At 39.7% G+C, this 13,006-nt stretch overlaps 1 protein-coding gene across 1 annotated transcript; it reads left to right on the top strand.

Moving 5' to 3' along the window:
- Window positions 1–8,307: 8,307 nt before the first annotated feature.
- On the top strand, window positions 8,308–10,733 carry LOC104931204 (NF-kappa-B inhibitor alpha). Its single transcript, XM_010746149.3, has 6 exons — window positions 8,308–8,620; window positions 9,196–9,301; window positions 9,417–9,624; window positions 9,741–9,829; window positions 9,940–10,200; window positions 10,308–10,733. Exons 1-6 carry the CDS (start codon window positions 8,388–8,390, stop codon window positions 10,335–10,337), a joined length of 927 nt encoding a protein of 308 aa, XP_010744451.1. The 5' UTR covers window positions 8,308–8,387; the 3' UTR covers window positions 10,338–10,733.
- Window positions 10,734–13,006: the final 2,273 nt, after the last annotated feature.

The following is a 13,006-nucleotide window of genomic DNA, read 5'->3' on the forward strand; positions in this document are numbered from 1 at the left end:
TTAAATAGGAACATTGATGAAGAAATGATGAACATAAATGCTTGCTATATATTAATGGTAAAACAAAATGACCAGTGCTGTTATTAATGTGATGCTCTATGACACGAGTTTCACATCTGTTCAAATGAACACGAAGCACAAACTGCTGCGTGTTGTCATCAGCAGACAGAACAAGAAGCTGGAGTTTTCTTTGCGACACACAGGCTGGGCCTAACAGACAGACGGCCTGCTCACCTCTCACAGAATACAAAAATGCATCTGAGAATATTAAACAGTGAGAGATTTTTGCTCGGTTGGTTTGCGGTTTGTTATAGCCTCACTATTTCCGTGGTGTGTAGCACGCTGCCAGTCAGATCCATTTTCACAGTGCTGTAAGTGTGTCAGGAAACTTTGCTGGTCTAATTTGTATTTAGGGCAGTGAGCGCAGTGTGATTGCAGAAACTCTGAGTTGTCTTGTGGTTTATTTCATAATACTGAGCTCTTTTTTTACTCATTGTCTCACAGTCTAGAGTAAAGGCTGCTGACACAATGGACTATCAATAAAGTTGCACACAAAGGAATGTAGGAGAAACTCAAGAATGAGAATACAACCAAACAGTGAACCACAGTTTATGGTCATTCAGCATGTTTTCCAAGTCTCCTCGAGTTTTATTACTTAAAGCTGTTCTAAAGCTGCGCCCTGGATGAAGTTCTTGGCAGTACAGTATTATTTGCATTGTTTTAACTGCTTTGCATTTGCACTCAGAGGACGGTGAGTATTGTGCTAACAATGTGTAAGCGTGTAAAACCTGAATTTCTTACATAAGCTGCATGCCAGTCTTTTGATGTGTTTTGAGATTCACAGTATCAATAATACGATAACCTTTCATTCAGTTTCATATTGTTGCGACTTCATTTGATCTTTATTCTAAGAATCTTGAATCTCTGTGATTCACAACCCAACGCTCGATTATTAATTCACCTTTTTGAAGAACAGGTAGAGATACAAGTGAAGACTCGCTTCCTACCATTAAAGAATGACTATCAGAAAACAGGATGAAGTCTCTGATGTTTTTTTATCCGAACTCCTTTGAACTACTGCAGCTCCCTCCATTCATGCCTCAAATATCACATCTTAACATCTGTCGTCTCGATGTGCAGCAGCAAGTATTTGAATTGAGGCCAAGCAAAGTGTTTGTAAATCCCCAACATTAGCAATCCTCCTCTGCTAACCCCTATAAAATTTCATTAAAATTTAATGATCATGTTGAAACCCATTTAACTCACCCGTGATGCATTGCAGAGCTCTTAGTTCTACATGTGCACAGACTGAAATCCTTTATCGTGAAATCATCATCGTGTGTAAATGCATTTTGACTTGTTTTAAGTGCTTATTTTCCACTATGAAACAACAACAACAACTTTTTCACAATATGATCAATGTGTTATCTTGAAAGTGGATGGAAATACACTTATTTGCTATTTAGATTAGGAGATCAATACCTTAGATTTCTATGCTAAATGTAAAGTTATAGCCAGTGGTCAGTTATCCTAGCTCAGCATAAAGACTGGAAACAGTAGGAAACAACTAGCCTGAATCATTCCAAAGGTAAATAATCTCTTTATAGTCCAAGCACATTTTATGCTCGTATCTAGTTTATTTCGTAAGTATAAAAACTACAAGTTCTGGTTTTATGTTTTATCTGGTCTTACATGCTGGAACTATGTCTTGGTGGGGAGCAATCTACACTGTTTACTTGGTAACGGCACACTGTTGACAATAACACCACAACTTGTAGATTTTACACTTTTCGGCTTGTTTGGATAGAGCCAACCTAGCTGTCCCCCCTGTTTCCAATCTTTATGCTAAGCTAAGATAAACTAAAATACCCGCTTGCTTTATTGCACACATAAGAAAGGCAAGGCAAGGCAAGTTTATTTGTATAGCACAATTCGTACACAAGGCAATTCATAGTGCTTTACAGAGGCAAGGAAAAACATTTGACATTAAGAGAAGCAATAGCAATAGAAATAAAAAATGAAAAAGAAGAAAATTTGATTAAAAATATCAGAATGTCATTTAAAGTCATTAAAACAGCAAATTTGAAAACAATTTAAAACATTAAACGAATCACTGGATTATGATTACAAATTCTTTAAAAGTTCTTTAAAAGAGCTCAGCCATAAGCACGTGAAAATAGAAAAGTTTTTAACCTGGATTTAAAAGTGCTAAGAGTTGGGGCTGATTTCAGTCCTGCTGGTAGTTTGTTCCAGTTGTGAGCAGCATAACTGCTAAATGCTGCTTCACCGTGTCTGGTTTGAACTCTGTGCTCCACTATCTGACCTGAGTCAGTAGATCTCAGAGCCCTACTGGGTCTATATTCTACTAACATGTCATTTATGTATTGTGGGCCTAAACCATTCAGTGATTTGTAAACTAGTAGCAGAACTTTAAAATCTATTCTGTGGCTAACTGGGAGCCAGTGTAAAGACTTAAGAACTGGGGTGATGTGTTCTGATCTCTTTGTTCTGGTCAAAACTCGAGCTGCTGCGTTCTGAATGAGCTGCAGCTGTTTGATACTTTTTTGGGGGAGTCCAGTCAAAAGACCATTACAGTAGTCAAGTCTACTGGAGATGAAAGCATGGATCAGCTTCTCCTGATCTGTTTGGGACATAAAGCCCTTAACTCTGGATATGTTCTTAAGTTGGTAGAAGGCTGTTTTGGTGACTGATTTTATGTGACCGTTGAAGGTCAGATCTGAGTCTATCAACACGCCAAGGTTTCGGACTTGGTCTTTAGTTTCTAGAGACAGTAACACAAGGTGTTTACTGACAGCAACCCTCTTCTCTTTATTGCCAAAGAAAGTGGTGTCTATCTTTTCATTTAACTCTCTGCACGAACAAACGAATGACGGAGAATATAAATATATAATAAAATATTTGTCAAAACAGCTGCAAATAGAACCAAAATCTAAATCCCATAAGGGGAGAGTTTTAACCCCTTACTGTGTTTCTGTGTTGGTATAAGACAATAACTATGAACCTTATGGTGACTCTATGACCGTGAGAGATGCCTGTTGGCAGCAGGGCAGTAGGACAACAGATCACATTGCATACAATTAACCCTTTGTGTCTGTGTGTGTGAGAGAGTAGGTGTGCGTTCGTGCGTGTGTGTGTGTAAAACACTGTGGGAATGCATGGGGAGGGAAATAAAGGTATTACCCCTTCTCCAAAAAACACCCACGCTTCCCCGAAAAAATATGCATTTGCACATTCAGCGCGAAACTGAGGCAACAAAGGGGAGGATCTCAGAGTTTTTCACCTCAGTTTGAAAGTTTCAATCAATACCCGGCGTCACAGATGTTTTTTTAGTCACTTTTTCAGAAGCTATAGCGAAAGAAAGATGCTGAAACACTCTATTTCCCCCCCCATTCTTGTCTCAGCTAAGTGTCATGACCATGACACAGAAAGGAAAAGAAACAGTTGTGTTGTTTTTACAGGTATGATACCTGTTTGGGCAGCTTTTTAAAATTTGTTTTAGGAAACAGGATGAAAGACCTCCCATGTATATGGTTTTCCCTACTACTCACTGAATGAGATCATTGGATTAGGTCATGAAAATAAAGGTCACACACACAACCATGTCTTTTCTCGTATTCTCATAAAGTCATGTCAAAAATAATAGTGTGTACATTATGTAATTACATGTGATAACCAACACCTACAGTATATATATTTCTTTTTATATGGCATGGTTGTGCTGAAGTCCCTTTGACAAAAAAATATTCTGACTCATATCATTAAACAGTGAGTGTGCCTACCCATTGTTTAATACAAGCCATACAAGGAGCCATGCGTGCACTTGTCATACTACACCTCCTTTTTTTTTTCTAATCAAGCCACACATTATGAAAACATTAAGTGGGTGCAGTTTGAGTAAACTCTGGCTATAAAACTGCTGTGTCACCGGGCCCACACACATGAAATGGATTGGTTGAGGTTTTTGTCCAGTGAGTGATTACAGTAATAATGGAGAGATAGCTTCCTTCTGAAACAGGAGGAAAGTTGTCATGAATGACAAGCCACATCTGGGAAGCTGATGTTAATTTTGGACACCTTAGCTGAGAGGGGATCACTGATACAAACTACTGGCATAAATGACCAATTCAAAATGAAATCATCCAGTGTATGACACTCTGTTCATAGAAACACTAGAAAAATATGTCACTCTATAAAAATATTTCTGTACTACTTGACTTTTTTATTCAATTTACATTCATCTTACAACCCCCTTTCTGACAAATGTACTCAGACAAATAGATAAAAAAATAAGCAAAGACTGACCACCTCTTTAGCTCCGTTAACATGTCAACACAATTTTTGCATAATTTGTTCACAAACAACTGAGATACAGGTTTGTTTGTACGCTATATGGAACTAGAGCCAAGAGGCTATTAGCTTAGCTTAGCTGGAAGCCAGTCAGCAAACAATATGCACTACAGGCTATTTATGAAAAATGTAGATTAAAACGAATAGTTTTTGTGACTTAGTAATTTGCTAATGATTGTATGCCAATACTGTAGCTACAGCCAGGAGGTTATTAGCTTATATACCAGAAGCAAAGTAAAGAAACAAACTCCAAAACCCCCACACACCAACGCCTTTTTAGCTTTATTAACTATTAATTATATATATATTTTTTGCCTAATCTGTATTAGTAAGATACAGGTTTGTTGTTACACTAATTATGAGCCAGGAGGCTATTAGCTTAGCTTTACTGGAAGCAGGCAGCCTGTGAGCAAATTTAACAATATGCACTACGCTGACCTTACAAGCTATCTCTGAAAAATGTACTTGGGCAAATAAATTAAGAAAGGAAATATTTAAACAAATGGTTGAACATTTGCTTTACTGCTAAAAGTTAGACGAGTAGATTGACATCACTGTCATGCTGTCAAAGACAAAAACATCTACACACGGGCACATCTTTAGCTTTGTTAACACATTATATAACATTTGCTTAATCTGTACTGAAACAAGTGAGGTCCGTCTGCGCGCTAAATGTGGAACAAGAGCTGGGAGGCTATTAGTTTGATCTAAAAACTGGAAACAAGCAAGCTAAACAAACAAAAAAGGTTTAAAGTTTAAACAAAAAGTTAAGTTCTGTCTGTGTACAAACTGAACATGATAGATGTAACGTTACACTGTATATGGTGCTGTTGTGCATCTTTTTGAAAACGCGGACAGGCCCCTGTGCCTCCTCTTTGTAATGATGAAATCGATAAAGAAATTTGATAAACAAATCACCTCCCCGCTTTAGCTACATATTACCATATAGATTGGTTTCAATCTCGGCACGAAAGTGAATAAGTATATGTCCTAAAATGTCAAACTATTCCCTTAAGTGCAAATAGTAAATGCTTTCCAGAAATCACAAGCGTTTCAGTTTCATAAATTAGCCGTGATGCAATTTCACTTTTAGTAGTTTGATTTTTGTTTTTTCCCTCCCTGTCCCCCCGACTTCCTCAAGCCGCCGCTGCAAAAAAAACAAAGTCATGAAAAATTATTAAAGTTTCACTTGAACAAACACTGATGTCAAATCTGATGTGATATTTGGCAGATTTTTTGTTTTTTTGATTTTTTTTGTCTGAATATATTTCAGACAGTCACCAGTTTAAGAAGTGGCCTTCATCTAAAGAACTTGACTAATGTAGTTCAACAAAACAACTCTGTCCCAACTCTCCTCTGTAGGTTGCAGAAGTGCATTGCATTACTTAAGTAATGTCTCTCAAAAGTTGGGGCATATGGAACCACAGCAGATGGAAGAAAAACATGTAGTGGAACAAAGTTGAATAAATATGATTTATGTGGGGAAAAGAAACAATCATGAGCTTACTGATGCTGACCTTTATTTCATCACAACTCAAATCCTTTTTATTAGTTTTAGTTCCCTTATCATTGCTAATGATTGCTATAAATTGTAGGGTGGGGGGCGTGAATGTTTTTCCACTTATGAAGGGGGGCATTCCAGAAAACTTTTAAGAACCACTGCATTGTGCTGAGGGCTGTTAATAATATTCGATCTACTCCACTGATACTAATGAGGGTAAGAACAGGCTCCAGAGTCACAAAAAAAAATATAATATTATTACCTTAATTTATTGCAGGACTGCATTAGTTTGCATTAGTTTTGCCAACGAAATGGCGATGCAGAGTGAAACATCCATTTTTTCCAAAGAATGCAGGGTGAGGTTGGTGTTAGTTGGTCATTCAAGAAAATGGGAAAGTTTCATGACTTCAGCACCTCTCCAACAGGGTGTGAAGCCCCCTGAGGCATGATACTGACTCAGATACGAGGTGCTTTCACCAACCCGTAGACAGAGGGCAATGTACAGCACTTGACACTGAACTGGCGTCAGTGCTTTCTCAGAACAGTTGGTGTCCATAGCAACCAGCGGTAAACACAAGGCGAGTGGAGAAAAAAAATTCTCAAAGATGCAAAGTGGAAGTCCCAGTATTTCCCATAGGGGGTGAAAATCTGACCATATACTGCATACACAGACGCAGGCACGCACGCAAGAAAAAACACAAGAATGTCACACTTTGTCCTTACAGATGCCTCATTCTGATACTTGGCAGACAGTGAAGAATGTTTGGAATTGTTTGGAATGTTACCCGTGTGCCCAAATGACATTCGTCTGCTATGACGCACACACACACATGGATATAACAACCTGTTTGAGATTGTGACATCACAGCCCTGCTGGGTGTGTGTACATGTATACGTGTATATTCGTCATCTTGACTGAGCATCGCCCCATAGAGGTGTGTATGCTCTTGGATACGGTTGCTATGTTTTCAACAAGCCTACCTTTCGCAATGTAAACAGAAGTGATCCTGGGAATTTTATCTTAAATGTCAGGGGAAGACAGACAGGTAGCTCTATCACGCACTTCACCACCATGTTGTGCAACAGAAAGGAATTTCCTCTTTTAGACTTGACTAGCAACAGTGGGGCAAAAAAAAAAAAAATGTAAAAGTCACAAGGAAAGTCACAACAAGAAGGGAAATATTCAAAATTCCTACCAAAAGTCAAAGCAAAGTTACACTTCTTCTGCATGACTAAGCGCTGTGTTTTCCAGGATCAAAGCTGGGTCTTGCAGGACTACACCTCCAGGGTCTGAACATGTGCAATGCTAGATGGGTAAGTCCAGACCATCCTATTGTGGAACACACAGTTTTGGTTTCACAAGGGAGTCTCCAGAAGGAAACTTTAGAATCTTTCCCTTTCCCCTGGACTCTGCGTAAAAATCACTTTGTAGTGTAACCGTGTACAGACACAAGTGTAGAAATCCTGCAACCTCCTTGTGTCAGAACCCCCTGAACATAAAAACAATAAGAAGTAAGTAAATGTTTCACAGAGCAGCAGATCCAACAGAAGGCCATATATATGTATATATACATATATACATATATATTACGGGCCATTTTCACTCATGCAATTAATATACAGATCACAAAAACATGATTTTTAAAGACATAACAGGGGTAAAGAGACTTATCTAACCATAACAATGAAGTGCTTTGAGACTGTAAAAATAGAATAAAAAGACAAACATATAAAGAATTTGGCAGAATATGCTTACAAATATGTTTTATACGTAGTCTTTTTCCAGCCTCACAGCTCAAACTAAGTGGAATATGAGTAATTTTGCACACCACTCGAGTGAAATCAAACATACTCCTAACTTTTTGTGGTATTCACATGTGTAGGAGTCAGATATATAAATGTGCTTGGCATTATGATTATTATTATTATATGGTCATAAGACAGCCACAGACTCCAGAGCAGTTATGTGATAACACAGTGTGGTTATTAGTGTAGGTGTGTGGGCCATAGTTCAGACTAAATTCTGAAGTTCATATTGGAAACTTTGCCTTTTTTTTTTTTTTTTTTTTTTTTTTTGAACGGATCTAAATTGGTTTTGGAAAATAAATGGAGCACACATGCTACTTTGGTTAGCCACTTGAAACAGATAATTTCCCCAGCAGCAGAAGGGAATTCTTTCAGAGCCTACCAGGGGCTGTCTGCCTCTCTCATTCATGCCCATCAGTGGCTCATTCATTGAAATAAATAATGTCCCCTAACCTACATCACAGGTGAAAATAGGTGTCTAATAGGAAACTACAAGTTTTCATTCTGAGTCTCTCTGAGGGGGGGATTTTTCTCACAAAAGCTCTGTGTGATTTCCCTTCGCTTTTTCTAAGATAAGTCAATTGGAAATCCCCGCCGTGGCTCCTCCCAGCCGAGCGCACAAAACCCCGTGCGCCTCCCTCAGCGGCACTATTCTGCCCTGACCTTTCCACACAGACGTTTGCTGCTTTCTTTGACAGTCGCAAAGTCAAACATGGACGTCCGCACAGCATCTAACCACAATCAAATGGATTATAACTTCGACAACATGGAGCCCAAACACGGGAAAATTCTGCCTTGCCATGAGGATCGTTTTGACAGCGGCCTGGATTCGCTGAAGGAGGACGACCTGGTGAACGAGTTTGAGGACATGACTGTGAACACAAGCGAGGATCTCAAACAGGAATACGAGCCTTGGAGAGCTGCAGTGACTGAGGATGGTGACACGTAAGTGTGTTTTTTTTTCTTTCTTTCTTTTTAATTTAATTTGCGGATTATTATTAATAATGCAATTACGCATTTGCAAACTCGCTGTCGTGCGTAAATGTTTGTCCTTGCACTGGAGCGCAGCATCTAAAGTTGAAATGAAATGCATTGAAATGATATGAGAAGCTGCAAAAAGTGCGCATGAAAATGGCGAAAGTTGCAGGAAAACAAGAGGCCTTTAACTTTGTGTGTGTGTGTGTGCGTGTGGTATGTGTGTGTGTGTGCAGAACAGTGCGTACTGTGTGTGTGTGTGTTTGTGTGTGTACTTTGGCTGAGAGCGCAGTATGGGCGGTGCTAAAGTCCGCTCTGCGAGTTCAGGAAAGTCCCTGGCCCGCTGCCAGGAACTGATAAAGCATCAGATGTGTCAAGCCACAACTGGTGGAAATAACCCGACAAAAGTCCATTCTTGCGAAACGCTCCAGTGCTCTGGCTTTGTTCTTTTTTATTTGGCTGGAACCATTTCCTCTGCGAGTAGTTTTTTTTTTTTTTAAAGTACTATTTTAACTAACCTTTTTTCTCTCTGTTTCAACCAACAGGCTTCTCCACTTGGCCATCATTCATGAAGCCACAGATCATGCCCTGGAGATGATCAAACTGTCTCACAATCACCCCTTCCTCAATGTACAGAACCACCAAAGACAGGTAAATAAGCTTAACAATCCAATCGAAATGACAAGAACCAGCACCGTCCTCTCATCATACGCCCTCATTCCCTCTGAAGTCATGATATTAATCAAATTGATCTTCTCCTCTTCAGACTGCCCTCCACCTCGCAGTGATCACAGAGCAGCCCCAGTTGGTTGAGAGGCTCCTGAAGGCCGGCGCTGACGCACGGTTGTCCGACGACAGCGGCAACACGGCTCTCCACATCGCCTGCAAAAGAGGCTCCCTTGCCTGCTTCGGCGTCATCACCCAGAACTGCCAACGTCACCTCGCCTCCATCGTGTCCTTCCCCAACTACAGTGGTAATTATCCAGTTTAATTAGAACCATTAAAGGCACTCACAGATCCTCGTGTTTCACCTAAGCTGTACTTGAATTTGTTTAATAACCAAGATTTTCCCAATTTTTCTCCTTCGCAGGACATAACTGTCTCCACTTGGCGTCCATTAATGGCTACATTTCATTGGTTGAGAACCTCGTTCAGCTTGGTGCAGACATCAACGCACAGGTACGTGTTGTTGGATCTAAAGGCAGCCAATTCACTATATATAACAATATAATAATATATCTAAGGGCAAATCAGCAGGAACCTAACGTTACTCTCCTTGTTCCTCACAGGAACAATGCAGTGGCCGGACGTCACTTCATCTGGCGGTGGATCTCCAGAACCCCACACTGGTCCGTTGCCTACTTGACCTTGGTGCCGACGTTAACTGCTTTAACTACGGCGGCTTCACGGCGTACCACCTCACCTACGGGCGCCAGAATGAAGAGATCCGCTGCCAGCTGTACGAAAAGACAGCGCAGGAGCTGAGAGAGCTGCCTGAGAGCGAATCAGACGAGAGTGATATGGAGGATGTGGACCTATCGGAAGATGAGGTCAGTTTCTGATTCAAGGTCCCCCATAAGCAACATTAGCTTAAGATTTCATGTAATCACGTCTTTAAGTAGCGGGTTCCTAACGTTATTTCTTTTCTTTCCTACAGCTGTACGATGACATAAAGTTCGGAAAGTAAATGGAAACCAACTGCTGGTGGTGTGAACGACAGTTAAGCTGCTACTGGGTCGCCCTGCCACGGCCCAGAGGGACACGTCAGTTTCCGTCCCTCCGTCCAGGTCCAAGTCCAAAGGGGCTGGCCCTAGGATCACAAACATGAATGAAGATGGCGTCCAGTCTGGTTGAGGCCGGTTTCAGATCACCCTGTGATCTGCACCAAAACCCCCAAAACAGCAAGACCACAACCTCGATATAGTCCTTCTATATACTGTATAAATATATATTGATTTGTATATACCAGATGTGTAATATATTGTAAATACAGAGATATTATTTTTGTACCTGTACATATGATGTGTGAATTTAAACACTATAAACAAAAAATGTTCAGAATAAAGAAGTTTATGAATATAAAGAGCTCTGACTTGTGTGTTTCCTCCACTCAGCATGAGTGTTTATTCTTTCCATGTGACTTTCTCGGCATTTCCACCTTGTAAAACAAGCATCACTTCTCACTTACGCAAAGTGACGAGGAAGAGAGTCATCACTTGTGAAAGATACACAGAAAAAAACCAACAAAAAAAAACCCGATCACACTCAGCCACTTGGAACAGTCTGGGATTTCCTTGTTGAGGCGAGGTCACCGGGTATCTGAGTCACCGCGTTGAAAGTCCCTAGGCGCCATAAGAGGAACATAATGTACTTAAATATTCCGCCCTACCCTGAATGGTACTAATGCTGAATAGTAGCTAGGAACTGGCACTCGCTTGAAATACCAAGGAAATTTTGTAAGGAGGAAATGTCCTTTAGATAGGAGACCGGAATGTGAGCCAGAGAGGGTTAGTCTGTGTCATAATTATGAGGAAACGTTGCAGCAGACTGGGAAGAACAAAATTCTCCTGTCAGATGCAATGATGGAAGAAATATTCATATCCTTTCTTTAGTAAAAAAAAAATATACCACACTGTTAAAATATTGCGGTAAGTAAAAATCCATCAGGAGAAATATACTTAAAGTATTAAAACATGGGACTTATCTTGATTATGGATTCATTATTCTCCATTAAATGATTGTTTGGGTTGTAAAAATTCCGAAGAAACGAGTGACACCGTCACGATGCTTATCCTGTCCAACCAATAATCCAATTTGGGGGAAGGAAAATTATGACAAAACATGGAGTGTTCTTCCCAAGAAAAAGGACAAATGATGATGACGATAATGCTAATTCATTTTCTGTCAATCAACTAATTGCTTCCACCCTCAGATCAGAAACAGATTCTTTAAAAAGTCACTTAAACAAATAAATGTACACGTTTTGTTATTGCCGTTTCACATATTTGGTATTTATTTTTGTTTGGTTGGTGACTCTTGGTGTCTCTATCATTTTTTGTAATTTTTTGCTTCACGTGAGTCATTTTACTTATTTATACTCCACTTGTATTCCCATTTGTCTTTATTAATAGAATGTAATTTTGAATTGACATTTTATTATTGCTGTTGACCTCAGGAAGACTATCGACCACTTTTAAGGAAGCTGATGGGTCCAAATAAAGGATAGTTTCTGCTGTACTTAATTGTTGGGTAGTTTGAATTTAGAATAATACCTCTATGAGCTCTGTGTATGTTACAGAAACATATTTATTTGTGAGGTCACTGAAGCTGTCGGATAGTTGTAGTCAAGTAGAATAGTAGAATCAAAATGTGTACCTGAGTACAGCAGTGTGTAAATGTGCTTTGTTACACTTTGTTACCACGGTCAGGTGATTTGTTGGACAGCAATCAGGACATTTCCAGAAAGGAATTACATAAAACCCCCGGGACAATCCACCCTATTTTCCCAGTAAGAAGTCAACTCAGAGCAAACACTTATATGACAGCTCTGAAGAATTCCCTGAGTGATTAGGTTTAATGGCAGCGTGTTCTGTATCTAGTCTGTAATTGTCTTCAGGGCTGTAAACACTAACAAGGTTACAGACCTGTACAGGAGTGCAGGGGGTTTTCCAAGTTGTTTTCCAAGGACAGAGGCAATTACATAAGAGACAGAGGCTTTAAACATTAAGTCCTGACGTTAATCACCGCAATTAAGATGAAATGACACGACATTTCAGAGGATTTCTGTACTTTCTGTAACAAGACACAGAAAAGCTGAGGGGACAAGAGGTGATGGGAAATCAAAGTGACTGTGACAGCACATCATTTCTGATCATATGATGCAGAGCTGGTCAAGACCATTGACTAGAATCCTGAGACACTGTTTCCCCCCCTGACACACTACAGACTATATGTCAGCTGTCACAAGTGTGAAGGGGAACAAATTTTCCCTTTGTAAAGAGAAACTACTTGTGTTGTACAATGTATCCGGTGAGTTCAAGTCATCTATTTCTGACATGCTACATGTGTGAAAAAGTTAAGAAAAATCAGGTCAAATCTGGTCTACATCACTGTGTAGTAAAACATCCTCTCCACAGCACCTTCGGAAAGTCATGTGATTTTTTTAGTGCATTCAGAGCCACAACAGGAAGCTCAGAGGTAGAGTTCTGCACCGCTCGCGTTCCCAGAAACGTTTCCCCCTGCTGCTTAGAGATAAAAAAAAAAAAAAAAAAAAAAAAAAAAAAAAAACACAGCTGATGAAACAGAGGCTTCTGTTTACATGAGCAGATCATACAGATCTATATGCTGTACGTGTTG

Source organism: Larimichthys crocea, chromosome XI (assembly GCF_000972845.2).
Source record: "Larimichthys crocea isolate SSNF chromosome XI, L_crocea_2.0, whole genome shotgun sequence".
NCBI classification, from domain to species: domain Eukaryota; kingdom Metazoa; phylum Chordata; class Actinopteri; family Sciaenidae; genus Larimichthys; species Larimichthys crocea.

Coding starts and splice junctions, on each gene's coding strand:
- LOC104931204 (XM_010746149.3), top strand. CDS start 8,388: ATGGACGTCCGCACAGCATCTAACCACAATCAAATGGATTATAACTTC. Junction 9,302..9,416: donor TACAGAACCACCAAAGACAG/GTAAATAAGCTT, acceptor TCTCCTCTTCAG/ACTGCCCTCCACCTCGCAGT. Junction 10,201..10,307: donor TGGACCTATCGGAAGATGAG/GTCAGTTTCTGA, acceptor TCTTTCCTACAG/CTGTACGATGACATAAAGTT.